Source organism: Stegodyphus dumicola, chromosome 7, assembly GCF_044657685.1.
Source record: "Stegodyphus dumicola isolate Sdum_Otavi_A_Nest chromosome 7, ASM4465768v1".
In the NCBI taxonomy this organism is placed as follows: Eukaryota; Metazoa; Arthropoda; class Arachnida; order Araneae; family Eresidae; genus Stegodyphus; species Stegodyphus dumicola.
In genome coordinates this window covers 15,710,671-15,727,828 of record NC_140774.1, presented here as the reverse complement: position 1 = coordinate 15,727,828, position 17,158 = coordinate 15,710,671, and the positions used below count along the sequence as shown (strand labels likewise).

Here is a 17,158-nt window from a genome sequence, read left to right as displayed (position 1 = left end):
TTTGTCTTTCAAAATACTTGAAAAAATGCATTCTCGTCGGATAAATAAAATAGAAAGTAAAATTTCATTTTTAGAATTGAAGTACAGTTTCTCTAAGCGTGGTAAAAACGTGGTTTAAGAAGTAGGGTAAACCTATTACGAATTTTTTTAGTTACTTTTCTTTCAGTTGCTTCGACTAGCGTTTACCAAACAGGATGACGCTCTGTAGAAATAGAATCTGTACGAAAATTCTTTTCCAATCGACGTTTCCATTTTCGTGAACCCGAGAATCGGAAGAAAAATGGGAATAAAACCTTATCTCCGGAAAGACTGTATGACGTTAAAAATCTAGTTTTTCTGGGATTTTTTCTTCTCAATCTTATATTTTGGATATAGTGGAAAGCAATTTCTCGATGTTCTTGGGAGAGCTTTTTCTTTTTAAAAAGTTCTACTTTTAGAAGAGATCCATGCTACAGTAATCCATAAATGATTGTAAATTTACAGTTACACTAGTTTCTACAATGACCTGTCGATTTAACGAAATCGCACAGCTAGTGCGTTAGTTTAAACGGAAGTTTATAAATGTTAATGTTTATAATGTTTAGTATCATAACATTTTCATTAACCAAGTCTAAAATTATCAATCTACTTCAAAGCTTATTATAAAATAATAACTATTTTTTAGTCTAAAAAGGGATATTAGTTTCGAAAGAGGTTTTCGCGCTGATTTAATTATAAACCGCGCATCACATTCCGAATTGTTGCCACAAAATATTACTCTTCTGTATTATTTTTATAGAAATTAAATAATGAAGTGTGCACCTAGCAAAGCACTTTTACAAAGCGCAGATAATTTACAACGGAAAACAGCAATGAATCGTGCGAGTCATTAAATAAAAAAGTACGCTTTGCTAAATAATAATGGAAAGAGGAAATATGAAATGCTGGAATCGTTGAAAAGAAAGAATCCTACTGCAAAGAAATATGTTCAATAAATGAAAATATTATGTCCTGGCTTTCACAGCTACAAAGAGCAGTAAGTCATTTGTGATGGCGAATTCATCGAAAAAATATCCACTGAAAATACAGGAACTAATATTCCCACATGAAAGGACTTTTATATCTTTCAAAATCAATCTAAGTAAAAAGAAGTGAAAAATTTATAAGAAGCTATATTTTCACTATTTGTTTGAAAAAGATATGTTCTCTCAATTCTTTTTTATCATTATGAATGAAAGCACATCTATGTGACTTGGTTCGGGGAAGGGACGGACGATGGGCACTGCTTGAGCTTTTCGCAGGGCTTGAAAGACCAGTTAAAATTTTTCTTGGGATTTCAAAGTAGGTGCATTTGCCATTTGGGATAGAATAAAGAAAACCCTCAGGGATTTAGCCATGGGACTCTTTCTTGGCGGCTTTGTGAGTGACACTATTCAGCTGCTTTATTTATGAATGAAGTCAACAGAAATCTCACCATTCCGCAAGGCTTTAGTTTTGCAACAATACATCTAAAAGCTTCAGAAAGTGGTACAGTCACCTTTTGTTTTCAAACGTATACTTTGAGTACTAAAGTTGAATATTGATATATAGGCATTTCATTTATAACTGAAGACTTTTCGACTATGCCGGTTAAAAGAGGTGTTTTAAATGCACATTCACTAGAATACTCGGTCAGAAACATGATTTTTTACGTTATACGGTACACCCTTGCCAAATGCGTGGGTTACGTTAGTAACACACTGCGCGTACGACAAAATCGCCATATATTCCGGAAAAGTTACCGTATATTCGGAGTCCAATTCGCACTTGTAATTTCAAACTACATTTTTTTGTTTTTGATGTATAGATACACAGATTCAGAGGCATCATTTATGAGTGGCACCCTACAATTTTGTACAGCTTACATCTTCTTAAACAATGGAAGATAATTAAAAAAATAAACTCTGCATGGCGAGTGGCAAGACGAAGCAGCGGAAAAGAAGAGCTGAAAAGAAGAGAGGGAAATTGCACAGCAATTACCTTTTATATCAGATCACATGACAGATTAATATCCAGATGTTGGGTTAAAATTTCATCGATAAGCGCTTAAAAAAGATTAGCTGATGGTTCTTTTTCAAAATTGCAGGTAGTTTTTTAGAAAAATTATTGCTTTGTTATTTTTAGAATGAAAACGGGTGTTAAAGGGCTATTATTAATATTTAATTTTCAAATATTATTAATTGGTTAATTAATTGGTTATTTAAATAAAATTTTAATATTTGAAAGATAAATATTTTATATTTCACACACACACATGTATGTAAAATATAAAAAATAGGACGGCTTGCCCTTTGCGAACCAGCAATCTTTAATTAACTTTCTGCAATTCAGGATCTTCCCCCTAGACTAGTACTTTCCAGAACATTCGCGCCTATTACGTAACCGCTACTATAAAAAACGAATGCGCGCCATTTTGCGCACAGAAGCTCCTCTCTCCCTCTGCTAGTAATATCTATGCTGCTGCGCTTCTCTCCTTTCTTTGCTTTGTTTGAATAGTGACGACATCAAAAGCCTAGATTTCATCATATTTAGTTTGAAACACTATTTGATGTGTAATTAGGAGAATTTCATCTAAAAGAAAGATTATCTGCCATTGGAATTGAATAAAGATGTACCATTAAAAGCAAAATCCTTCTGCGTCATCATTCTGCTGCCTTAATACTCAGTCACAGCAATGCCCGGACTTTGATGCGAAGCTTCGTCATTTCATGACCACGACTGCTAAAATATCACACGCACACACATATATATACTATATATATACTATATATAGTATATATATATATATATATATGTTTATTATTTCGTATAACGCACACCTTTTCTTTACGAAGAAACCTGAGGGATACATGTTCGATGTCCCAGGCTTTTGAACAATGGTATACTGAATTGACAAAGCGATAAGGGGAAATATACGTGTGTGATGGAAATGCTAAAGGGAATAAATAATTCTGCGAAGAGGGTGCGTTGTATTTAATGCCGGTGTGCACAAGAATGTTATTCTAGGGTTTCGAGAAAAGCTGAACGTTTATGTTATTTCGACTCGGATGAATTCACGGAATTAAGAGTTAAATGTTTTCTCTTTCTGTACTCATCTGATTCTGTGATTTTTAAATGACCCACAGTTAATGATGATCAATGATGATCCCTTGATCATCACTGACCCCTTTTAAGATTTCATCCACCTCCAGGGGGCTTAATACCTATACCGTTGTTAGCTCTTGATTTAGACGTACCTGACTTCTTAATGCTTCTTGATAGTGTGAGTTATAAATTGTTATTGCATTTCCCTTTATGTGATGTACTTGTCTGTCGTAGTATGGCAAGCTATAGTCTGTTACATTAGAGTAGGAACTTCAGTTTTATTTTACGCGATTTGATTTAACTCGGAACCATGGGAACAACCACTGCGGAAAAAGTGTCGAATCACTTAATATTTTTCAACTCTTAATTTCCGTTTAGCGTGTTTCGATTCATGAAAAGCACGTGAATGAAGGCAAATTTGAATTACAACCTCAAATGCGGCAGACAGAGTAAATGCTGTGCAGTGATGATGACATGAGTTATGATCGCAAATAGGGGAGCTAGCAATGGCCTTGATGGGCCTATTTTAAAGTAACGAACTAGAGTGCTGGAAGATTCGCGGCATCTGGAGGGCTTAGCTGATTCCTTGTGTCTTGGCATCGATGAATCTAATATCTCTATACAATGTCCTTCCTATTTGCGGTTTAATCGACAGAAACCTAAAAGTTGCAAATTTAATTTGCAGTCTAAAAATGTTACAAAAGTGATGCTGAAATTTAACTGGTAACGGCTGTCTTCATAGCTCTTTTTTTGGGCTTGTGATAACAGTTTATGCAAGATATTCCCTTATTTTTTTTGTTGTTGTTACTTATGCTCACTTGTCTGAGAGTGACATCAGCCCAAGCCCACGAAATACCTCGTGGAAAGGAACGCAAGATTACGCCTGTCGTTGGCAACAGCCTTGAGCACCTTACACGTGACAGTGCGATTTAGCTCAATTCTGCCCCCAGTTTTGGAGGAGCCCGGGGTGGGATTGGAACAAGGTTCTCACATCCCTCTCTTCTTCCACCAAACCACACGAGAGGACTTTCAGCTCGCCGCATATTTAGAGCGCCATCATGCCTCGCCGACACCACGCATTTATAAACATCCATGCCTTCTCCGAGATTTCGAACTCCCTTGTCTGACAGTAACATCAGCACAAGCCCAAGCAATTCATCGTGGCAAAGAAAGCAAGATTGCGCCTGTCCTTGGGAAGAGCCTTGATCACCATATAGGTGACTATATGACTTTTCTAGTTAACCTTACTCATCCTTGGGATCGAATCCCCGACCTGTGGGGCTGATTTAACGTGCATATTTGTTTAATCGTAAATAACTTCTTTTATCAACGTAAAAATCATTATATATTCTATTACCTAATAATAAACGCGAACTAATATTAGATTTATCTTGTTTGCTTTTCTAATTTCTTATTATTTTAGTGGAGAGGGCATGCATTTTGTTTCTACAATCAATATGCTTAAATTTAGCAAGTAGAACAATAAACAAAGTGTTTTCTTGTGAAACTATTATTTCCAAAATACTTCTTTAAAATTTTACAGAAAAAATTTCTTTTATTTGCTGCAAAATACCTTGACCTGAATAGCTTTGCTTATTTCAGCGTAATATAGTTTTTTTTAAACATCTCTTTGTCTTTGACAAAGAATATTTCGAAGGTGAAACTGTCACATTAGAATGATTTTATTCTGAAAACGCACACATACGCTTCTTTAGAATTTATTTATTCATGACTGCTGCTGTAACCGTAACTGCATTTTTGTTGACGTCGTGGGATGTTTTCATGCATATATTGGGATCAAATTCTAGGCCCCAGTGATGAGAATATCTTTTATGAATGGTGCTGCTCTTGCTATGATGCAAGATTTCGATATATTTTTTGTCGGGAGGGAGATTTAGAGATATAGGTTATTCTATTCGTTAATATTTTAACTATTAGATTTCTTCCCGTTATCTGAGGGTTTTTTGTGTTTTCTGTTTGCAATAATTAATTTAGTGGGTCAGAGATATATTTAAATTACTCTTATCTGCTATTGAAATAAACACTATTTCCTCTTTTACAAAACTAATGCCGTCTTATAATATACTGCTCTCACAAAAGTCTTTCCCAGTCTTTATTTTCTCAACCGTTGGTCGTAAACATAGACTTTCAATTACAAAAATGTTTTAAATGATGCAAAATACTATGCACGGGAATTTTTGAATTTAAAATCCTGATGTGGGCAACACATGACGTACAGTCTAAGTACACTGCTCAAAACAATTAAAGGATATTGTAAGTTTTATATAAAATAAAGATATAAGCGAAATTTGTTTTGCGGAAAATTGAAGAAGAGAATCACAAATGCAAATTTTTCTGATTTTCAAACTGTGGAGTATGCTAATTTTGAGTTCGACGTCAAAAACGTCGCTTCAGCCGCAGCGAATGAAATTTGACTCAGCAAAAGACAATGAAGACAAGGATGATCGGCATTCAGTGACTGCTTTGTTTCGATGAGTACGATGTCTCAGCGAAGTCATTTAACCGATTCAGAAGCTTGGAGAGTTGTTGGTAGTTTAGAAGGGGACCAAACTCAAGCCGAAGTAGTGCAAGCCATTGGAGTGTCACAAAGTATGATTTCCAGGATCTGGAACCGTTTTTTGGAAACTGGAAGTGTAGACCGAACACCAGGGCAAGGTCGTAGACGGGCAACAACGCCCAATGAAGATCGTTATTTAGTGTTAACGACTCGGAGACATCGAAATATGAATGCTACTCTTCTCCAACAACACCTCCGCTCGGCTACTGGCAGCACTGTTTCAACTCAGACTGTCCGAAACCGAGTCCGTGGTGTAGGTTTGTATGCTCGCCGACCGATGATATGTGTTAGACTAATATCAAGGCATCTTCGCGACCGCAGGGAGTGGGCAACAGAGCATGTGAACTGGAGGAGAAATGAATGGAGCAATGTTCTTTTTTCTGACGAGTCCCGTTTTTCTGTTCGTCGGGATAATAGGCGTATTTTCATCTGGAGGGACCGTGGCAGTAGGAATAATCCTGCCTTCGTGCACGAAAGTGTCAGATTTGGCGGTGGGGGAGTGTTGGTGTATGGTGGCATCTCCATTGACGGGCGCCCAGACCTCTACATCATTCGAGATGGACCTCTGACTGGTCGCCGATATAGGGATGATATCCTCAGACCTATTGTAGTCCCTTACGCTGCAGCAATCGGAGATGACTTCATTTTAATGGACGATAACTGCAGGTCACATTGTGCTAACCTGGTGGAGGATTTCCTTTTCGAGGAAGGAATCGTATGAATGGAATGACCAGCGTGTTCTCCAGACATGAATCCAATAGAGCACGTTTGGGACGCTCTAGGAAGACGAGTTGCTGGCCGCCAATTACCCCCACAAACTCTCTAAGAACTGGAAAGAGCTCTTCTGAAAGAGTGGGACAGAATACCCCAACTCGTGATTAATAGCCTCATTGTTTCCATGCCTCAAAGGTGTTCAACGTTGCTGGTCGTCCGTGGAAACCATACCCCCTACTGAAAATGATTTCCTTTGATTCAAGTTTAAAAGAAAAGTTGAAAACACCTTTTCTTATTATTTTTTTCTCATTATGCACAAATTGTGCTTGTTTCCTTTTGTACACAAAATGCATTTTTTTTTCTGCCAAACATGTGTAATTTATTCTTTTATAACCTACTACGTCTGTCGACCACGTATCAATCAGCTAAAAAGTTTCCCAGCCACAAGATCCACCTAAAACCGCAATATCCTTTAATTGTTTTGAGCAGTGTATATGCATATATTGCAGTATTTCATTTAATTACTTATTTCATCGAATTATTCTAACTTAATTAACCAATCCCTCAAAATAAGTTAAACATGATATCAAAGATTGAAAATTTTAAAAATTAGATATCCCGCTCAATTTCTGTCGTCGGGAGTCAAACTTCTTTTTTTTTTTTTTTTTCCTAACGAGTATCTAAATCTTTCCTAAATATAAGAGCTGGAAAATCGCATTAAAAGTAAGATTTCGGTATTTGTCCGAAATTATTATTTTCTAAACTTGACATTGCCAAAACATGAATATTTTCGTCAATTAAATACTTCTCTAATTAGAACTGTACAACTGCGACCAACTTTTGCGAAAATAAAAGCCGAGTAAGGACATTTGTGGACTCAGTACAAATTATTTATCATAAGTAGATATATTAAGGACCGTTTGGCTATTTCTGGTACAGAGTTATGCTAATAAAAGCAATAAATAAAAAGCTAACGATAAGCTAACCGTGGCAGATTTTAGTAAGAGCATTCGTTGGTAGAAACCATTTTTCCGGCATAATGAACAAATTGTTGTTAAATGCTTGGTTAGTAAAATATAAAATAATAAAAAAGAAATTTGAAACAAATTTTTAACTTTACTGATTTGCAAGGTAAATAAGTAAACAAAAATTAAAATTACCAGAAATTAGTTTTACATTCTCATTGTGATTTTATCCTTAAAGCAGGGAGTAAAAGTAATTTCGCAACACTTTCTGCTTTTTATTAACAATGTCAGATAATTTATTAGATAAGCGAAGAAAAATTAAAATAAAGTTAACCAGGTTTTCGTAATTAATAATGAATTGTAACAATCAGTAAAATCTGGTTTTAGGGATAAAACAAATTAACATGTGAATTACATAATAATGCACATAATACTCGCATTTATCTTGTTGAAATTTGATTTAAATATTAAGTGCCTGTGATATAGTAGGGTAACTTATTTTGGACGTGAACGCTTCTGAAACTGGAGCAGACGCACTAAAACTAATTATCTTTTTAAATATGAATAAAAATTTTATTCAATCTTGATCTTTAAAAAAACATTAAAACAAACAAAGAAACAAAAAAGGGGGGATAAATCTGAGCACATTTTTCGTGAGAGAAAAAAATGTAACTTTGAGAAAAATAAATAAATCTTCTTCTTTTTTACTCTTTATATTTTTGACACTGCAAATCGTTAATTAAAACATTAAAGGGCTTTCTTAAAGACTTTTAATAATGGAATCAAGTGAGTCAATATTCGTGCACGGACGTTTGGAATAATGTTCGTAGTCGCAGCTTTTACTTTCGTCCAAAGCTTAATCGCTGCATTCATATCATTGACATTTTTTTCTTTCTGTAAAATAATTATTAATTTTGCCTCTAAAAGGCAATTCTGTTATGAATAACGGAAATGGTAATACACTATGTCCATAAAAGAATGTCCCAGTTAGAAGTTTTAATAATATCAACTGCAAGCGTTGTAGAATGTTGGTTCAATTGAAGAGGTATTATCAAGGTAATAAAATTCTTATAATGTTTTATTATATTTCCTCGATTCTAAAACATACCTCTTAATTGTAAATGCCACGTATTGAAAAAATTCAAAAATTTTGATTCGAGAAAAATAAATTATATAAAGCACTAAAATAATCTAAAAAATACTTTTTCCATAATCGAAATCGATTTAATAAAAATAATAGTATATTAAATTATAATTTGAAAATATTTGAATATATTATATATACTTTATTTAAATTAATAATTCGAAAAAAATATTACTTGGGATAAATTAGAAATGCTAAAAAATCTGCATTTTAAAACTTTGTCCTTTTCCAGAATAATGAATTTAAGCAGCAAAGAATATTTCAGTTTCCATTTCTCTGCGATCCAGATTTCGAAATGATTGCACAAAGAATACTTTAAAATCTAGTGATTGCTCTTGGCTATGTACTTTTTCCTTCATCATTGTGAAATGGGAGCTGTTTACCTCGATGTGCGTTTTTTTTTATTTTCATGTGTCTGACTTCATAGATTTATTTAACATAGTATACTTGAAAAGTACATTTCATTCGGACATACATCGAATCAAACAAAGATTTTTCAATTTCAGGAAAGTTCGCCGTAGGCATACCTCTTGGGAACAGCAAAGATTATATAACATCAAGAATCCCTTGATGGGTAAAAGCTTAGGTAATCCTTATGGTAGCAGAAGTACACCAAATGGTACAGTGGATAACATCAAAGCAGCTTACGCAAATGGTGATCTTTCCGTGTAAGTAAATTTTTTGTACTCTGTTAAACTTTTCTCTAAAATATTACTACGAGTTACTGTAAGAGAGCCATTTCGTTTCTGCATAACAGTTACGTTAGGACTTTTAGCCACTGACTGTAAAATTCAAAGATCAGATTAGCTTTTACTATGATGTACTAGTCTAAAAAATTATGGTGAGTTTGAAAAAAAAGCACATAAATGTAGAACAAATTTCCGAAATAATAAGAAGTTTCTGCGAGCAACCGATTCAAGCATGCATGAGTTTAGCCAGTCCAGCATACTGCCCTATTTCAAGGCTTTCAGATCAACCACCGCAAATAGGAAAATGCAGGAAGTTTCTTTAAAAGGTATCAAGCTACTCAGAATGTAACGGAAACAGGTCTGAAACTTTAATATAATTTGGTAGAAACTTGGAATCTACTTTCTGCGAACAACTATTCTGACCCACGGCTACTCAGTGTGAGATAATGTGCTGTTGAATTAGCACCTGGACTGAGTCCTGTTCTCGTCTACAACAAGTAGGTCAGCAAATCTGCATTTTATTTTAACTTGGGCATTATTGGAAGAAACTATTTCAATAATTAAAAAAGATACACTCAAGGGTGTTGAAATGAGTGAAATTCAAATATAACTGTAGTACTGCTTAGTGTGAGATTCAGAAATCTACTTACAGTCACTGTGCATAAGACAGAAATAGGACAGTACTGGACCTTACTCAACGGTGTACCACCTTCAACTGGAACAGTCCTGAGGCAGAATGATTATTTATAAATGTGCAAGCCAGTCCACTCCAATTTTCTTTCAAATACTATTGCACAGAAACATTAAAAGTGCCTGGCCACTTCTAGGATAGACCTCGTAGTAGCTGCAGACCATAAAATCCCAACATTATTCTTGCAAAGATCTTTTAAAAGAATCGTTTTCTTAGTCAACCCCCTTTCATTTTGCTGTATAATAATTGTTGCATACAACATGATCACAATACAAATAACGGCGCACTTATAACTGAAACATAACAATAATAATTGCACTAAAATGTTAACTAAAACTAAACTCAGTGGCACAACATGTTGACACATTCATATTTTCATGCTGATACATTAATATTTTCAATTTCTTGGAAGAGCATATTAATATCTTCTTCTAAATTTTGCAAGTGGCTTGTGTATAACAGTATATTTTCTTATGAAGCTTTACGTTCTTCGTATTTTTGGGCAGTATTTTCTAGTGTTTCTGATTTTAACATTTCTATATTGTACTTTTTGTATAAAAATTATACATTTTAAAAAGGTATTATTGTTTTTTTAAAATACTGTAATATTTTTGTGAATATATTTTTAAGAATTTACCCCTGATATTTATTTTATATGATTTCTTCTTTACTACATGATATGGATTTATATAAAAAAATAATTAATCTTTATTTTTACAATATTAGTAATTGTTTTCTAATCAATAGGACCTTCATTATGCCGATCAATTACCCGTGCATATTTGGATATCAACTCCCAATTAAACCCTTGATCATCATTCAACCCCTTTAAAATTTCATCGACCCTCAAGTACTGATCCCTTTGAGAACTCCCCACTATTCCTCCTTTGCATTCCTTGCCAAACCATAGTATGAAATGGATTCTAGCACAGCTGGGAGTGCGAGACTACACCTGTCTGTCTGTCAAATACGACAGCAAAGTACTGATGTCTCTGTCTTCAATTACCTGTTATCTACTGTAGATATTAGCGGTCTGTCTACCTCCGTGCAGAAAAACGATGAAATGTTGATCATTACTGACCCCCTTTCAAAACTTTGTCTACTGATTCTGTCAAGAATTCCTGCTGTAGACGTTAGTGGCATGTATACTCTCCGCGCTGTCGAACGGTGAAATATTGATCCTTGATCAGCATTGATTGACCCCCTTCAAAATTCTATCTGTCCTACGTACTGACCCCGTTGGGAACTTCTACTATAGACTAAGTATCATATCTAGCCTCGGTGCAGTCGAACGATAAAATGTTGACTTTTTGATCATCATTAGTCTCCTTTTAGACTTCATCGCCCCAAGTATTGACCCCGTTTGGAACTCCTGCTGTAGACGTTAGTGGCATATCTACCCTTCGTGTAGTCGAAAGAGGAAATATTGACCCCTTTTGAAAATTTCATCGAACTCAAGTACTGATTCCGTTGAGAATTTATTGCCGTGGATGTTAGCTGCACGCGAACTCTCCGTGCAGTGAAACGATGAAATATTGACCCCTTGATCAGTATTGACACTTTTCAAAATTTCATCGACCCCAAGTACTGATACCGTTGGGAACTCTTGCTGTAGACTTTAATGGCATGTCTACTTTCCATGCAGTCGAACGATGAAATATTAATTAAAGATTCTTTTCCTTTCTCTCTCCTATATCCTTGTATTTTGTTTCCTTTATCACCCTAAACCTGACGTAAACAACGCCTGGTCGTTCAGATGGGCGGCTCCATTATTTTGGAAATGGAGCTAATGTAAATAATATATCATCTCTTCTTTGTAGGACTTATAAATTCATCATTATTATTTCTGCTTGAAATGTATGTTAGAGTTATTTTAAGTTAACATGATATTTACATAACCATTATCACTTAATTTTGAAATCAAATTTTTCATCTAGGCCCGATTACAGTGACAGTCTTGGCGACAATCACTCAATGAAAAGAAACAACAGGAGATCTAGGCAGCAGGTTCCACCAGACGGCGCGTCGTCGCTGAACGCATCTAACGCCAGCCCAAAGTTTGAGAAGTACAACAAAAACGATAGTCAATGGTACGATATGAGGGATGGAGCGGACTCCATGTAGGTAGTGGTCTGACTTTTCTTCTTTCATTGCTAATTACATCTTGAGGTTTGGAAATGAATATTAGTTATATAATTTTTCTTATGATAACTTATTTATGTGTTGAAGAATAATGCAGCTTATATTGGTCCTTTGAATAATTATCTTGCTGACAGAAGACATTTAATTTTTATATACAGATTTGAATTATAAAAATATCAAATTTATTTATAATTATATAATTTAGAATTTCAGAGTAATAATAATTATAAAGTGTACTCTCGATTATCTGTAGACGGATTATTATCTGGATTATCTGGTTTGAGGACTATCAGTGCGTGGTGTTCACACATGCACGCTCAACCAGGGCCATTTTGATGATCCCCTCAAGATGGCCTTGGCTCAACACAACGCGCGAGAGTCTGTAAAAAATAACGGACGGTCTAGTAATGTCCACATTTTACAGCCATGTGCTGTTAGTTTAATTCAGTCGATGGGCCAAAGTGAAACAGCACCAGTGAAATGACTTTGCCGTTCGGGGCTTTTCATAATTCTTGCTGTGGAAGATGATGATTTAATGAAATTCCGGAAACAGTTGACTGTAGTGGATGCCATATACGTAGTAGCAAAAGCTTAGTCGGAAGTAAAAACAATACCACTCTTTCAATCATGGAGAACGATTCCTTCTAATATACAAATTGGATATTTATCTCATTGTGAAGCAATAACTGAACTTATTAAGGAAAAAAAAAAAAAAAAAAAAAAAAAAAAAAAAAAACGACAGTGTGAAATTCTTCAAAATTATTTGTCTGGAAAATATCTAGAAATGGTGCGAGGGTGATTCGACTGAGCTTTCAATGCGTGAGTGATGCAGATATCATTTCAAATGTCACAAAAACAGAAGACGCAATCATTAATACTGAAAATACAAGAGAGAAAAGTAGTGTTCACACATTAGTCCCGAGGCAGCAGTAACTTCTGCTGTAAATTTATTGGACCAAAAGGGATCCGAATATAGTGATAAAATAGCACTTCGAAAAATGCGCAGTGAAATTCGACAAATACTTAAAAGCTCTCGAAAACAAAATAATTACCCCGGATATTTAGAATACACTGTAATATATACAAGGAAATAATTTTCTGGTAATAAACTTCTACACAAAATATTTTGAAATATATAAATACTTTTAAGTATGTTTGAAAAAAAAAAAAAAAAAAAAAAAAAAAAAAACTCTATATGAAACAAAAGTCTGCCACAGTTCGACATTAGGTGTATTGTGAAAACTTCTTTCGTTTCAAGATGCCATGCAAGAGCTATCTCTTCAAGAAATAAAAGTATTCTGTGCTAGAAGAGAGTCTCAAGATAAATAAATGAGGTGAAAATAATGAAACGTACAACATCATCTATTAGACAGAAGGAAAAGTAAAAAACTACAGAGATAAAAAAGGCTCTCAAAATCTTCGGGGAGAAAAAAATGGATGCTGTTATTTAAAGGATTAGATTTTTACAAATCTGGGTGACTTGAACGAAATTTGATTACCTGATTAAAGAAATGTTTATGTAATTTAAGCGAAACTAAAATCAAAAGTTTGTTTATGAAACCAATATTTATTGTTCGTACAGTAGCTATGCTTACACTCGTGGTTTTAACTTCAATACAACCACACACATACTTAGAAAATTTTGACACTGGAACTTCAATACACCGAATTTGTAGGAAACAGAAAAACTCTGAATAAATAGGAAATTAAACTTGTGAAGTTTGTAGACATTAATTTTGAATTCTGCATTTTAACACACAGATCAGCTTAAGAATAATTTTAATTTATAATTTTTTTTGATAAACATAATCAGGTGACCCCTTACGCAAAAAGAGTGAACGATAAGATAAGTATAATGGTTAGCACTGCTGGCTAGCATATCGTTGGGGCCGGGTTCAAATCCTGGAGAATGCTTAAAAGTTTGTAAGTACATAGTGTTTGTGCAGTATGGGCGCACTTAAATACTGGAAAGCCGCGAATTTTCTCGAGAGGTTTCGTGGTAAGGAAAGAATGGATCGTACCTAAATGTCGCCAAATTTGGCGACAAAATAAGTCATATAAAAGAAATATAATTTTGCATTCCAAACGCATCCATCTCCTTGGTGGTTATCCAAACTGATACCGAGCATGAACCTTGGACAACTTTCTTGTTGATGAAGTAGGTAAATAACCAATAGGTACTGGCTATTCCCGAGGAATGCTCTAAGTTACACGTTTTCTATCATTTGAAGTTACAACGGAATATCTCAGATCAGTATACACGGAACGTTACGAGAATAAACCGCACTCAATCTGGACAAAATATTTGTTGACCAGGTTTGAGAGTAAAGAAAAATAAATCGTAACTTAATTTTTAAATTAAATTCCTTTCACAAAGACACCTGTGATCTCAGCGTTAAGGCCGGAAAATTCCGTACAGAAGGTTGCCTTCCACATTCATTATACATGAAAATTTCTGCTAGTTTTTAATGTATCTGATTTCAGCTTGGATGTGTATTGGAAGAAAAGGAATCAAAGTATAAAATGAGAGTCATTTTTTCATTAAAATCAAGAAAATATCACTTATTCATGACAATTTGAGGAACTTTGAAATTTCAACGCTCAGAGGGTTAAGATAGATTATTTAATGTGAAAGACTCCAGAAAGGATCATTTTAATAAGACTTAAATCTATATTTGAGAAACATCTTGCAGGGCTTGATTGCTGCCTATGCCCACGTTGCACATGCCTGTATCTCTAGGCTGTAGGGTATCCGAGAATTACCACATAATCTTCTTTATTCCTGTATAAAAGTAATAAATATGAGCGTTGAAGAGTCGCTGAATGTGTGCAGCAGCACTCAGGGCTTTGACCTGGTTTTATTAAGCTCTGTTCCTTCATAATTTATTATTATAATTAAAACAATATTTCCATTAATACTGCCATATATGAATTTTGTACTTAGATAGGTAATTTTCGTAGAGTTATATACAAAATTATATTTCTTTTGTACGATTTATTTTGTCGCCAAATTTGGCGACATTTGGATTCGATTCCTGTATCACCTAAATGTGTATTAAAATTGAATAAATGCTCGTAACTGACCACTATGTTAGCTGTTACCGTAATTCCGCCCTCATATTGCTTTCCAGTAATTTCGGGAAGCAGAAAGTACTAGAAATACCTCGGCGACCGGTTGAAAACAATACGGAGTTTTTAGCACGGAGAGAGAGCATTGTTGTTGCAACTTGTAGCTCCGCGTGAACTGAGATAAATCCGAGTTAGCTTTGCCCTTAGATGCTCTTTGCATTGCGTTGTGTTTAACGTTCTTAGTAGTTTGAAGTGTAATTACTGATTCTACTGTGTGATACTGTGAACATTTGTACGAATATTTCTATGAAAAATTCCAAAGTTCTCAAATATTTCTTTTGATAAAGAATACATTTTATTAACCTATTATCGGACTTGTGCATTCAAGCTATTACGCACGCAATAATGCATTTTACTATTATTGTAATGTAGTTAATTTAAGAGAATATATAAATTGAGTTTCAGCATTCTTATAGCGTAACATTCTGTCAAAAAATATTTCATGTTCAGGTTTATCGATGAAATTTCTTCATTAATACACTTTATTTGTTACCATAATCAGAAATATTTAAAATTATCAGTACTTGATATTTCGAAAAGAGAATATATATGCTTTTTGATGTATGGTAAGATTATGTCCTGAGTAGTTAGTTCACTCAGGACATTATTAAAATATCATCACTCGGAAATGGTTCTGTGCCCCAGATACTGTTGTGTGAATTCAATTTCAAATTTGATGTTTTGGCTGTTAAACACGCAACATATTTAACAGCGAAAACAACAAACCTGAAATTGAATTCACAATTCACCTTTGTAGTAAACGCGTTTTATATATCTTTCTTACATCAGCCTAAGAAATCCCTACAGTATCTTGAGTAGAGCAAAATCAAACAGAAATTTGAATTAGACGAGTATGTTTTTTGGAAATCTGAGTCATCTTCTTTCGATTAACAAAATGAATGTTCACTATTTTCTTTATGATAATGAATTTTTGATACTGAAGAGTCAAGTCTAAAAGTAAATCTAATAGCCACCTTGCGAATTAAACACATTATTAATGTTTATAAATCGGTAAGTAACTTCTGATATTGTTCGGCATTTGGCTATTTTAAGTAAAACTATGTGCAAGGTTGTCATTAAAAATACTTCCCCAATATATGAACCCCTAACCGCTTATCCGTTCAATGAATCGAAATAAAATTTCAGGTATTGTTATTTCAAGGTATGTGCTTAATGTTATAATAATTTAAAATAACAGAGCTCTCGCGGTTACGGTTACAGTGATGAAAACATTTCGAAATCTTCGAATGAGAACACCCACTTTTTTCCTTCGCAAATTATTCAGCGCATTGAAAAACCATAAATGGCTTTGGAACGACACACGTTTGACGAAACTGCAGTCAGATTCTCGAGTTAAGTACCACAACAAATAGAGAATCTAATGAGAACTGCGGAAAGAAGAAATTAATATAAAGGTTCAAATCTTAAATAACGGGTTAATTAACATAAAATCATCGTACAAAGTATTCTTGTTATTCTCTTGTTCCTATTACGTGGAACAATGGTTGGAGTTTACTCTAAACAGATGCTGAACTTCTATTTTCCACACCAAATTTTAAGGGAGAGCACCGCGGGAGGGATCTAGGGGTCTTGCACCCCTCTCTCCTTCCACCAGGCCATACGACAGTACTTTCGGCTCGCCGCATATTTAAGGTGCCGCCACGCCGCTCCGATATTTCAAATACACATTTTCAAACACTGCGCATTTACAAACATCATGTCTTACAAACATCATGTCTAAAAACATGTCTTCTCCGGGATTCGAACCCGGGCCTTCCGGTACACTGTAGTGGGCTTCCCTAACCACTATACCGTCTGGGCGACGTACAAAGTATTAAAAATAGTTGCGAAGAATTTTAAAATTAAGAAGTAAAAACAACAATCCTTGCTATAGATTACGTAAAATTTGGGAATGCCTATATTTACATTTGCTGTATTCCAGTCATAACTAAGAAAATATTGTTTGCCTTTTTATTTTGTATATTGAAGCTATTTGGAATTATC

General features: G+C 34.5%; 1 protein-coding gene across 3 annotated transcripts in view; it reads left to right on the top strand.

Moving 5' to 3' along the window:
* Window positions 1–17,158, top strand: part of LOC118184145 (protocadherin Fat 4-like) — a 517,728-nt gene that overhangs the window by 497,956 nt on the left and 2,614 nt on the right. For 2 of the 3 annotated variants that reach the window (XM_085819903.1, XM_085819902.1), the window contains exons 64-65: window positions 9,010–9,171; window positions 11,821–12,003. In XM_085819903.1, coding sequence (XP_085676029.1) covers window positions 9,010–9,171; window positions 11,821–12,003 — 345 coding nt within the window. Of the gene's footprint in view, window positions 1–9,009; window positions 9,172–11,820; window positions 12,008–17,158 lie in introns of all 3 variants that reach the window. The other variant, XM_085819904.1, reaches the window with a different exon arrangement.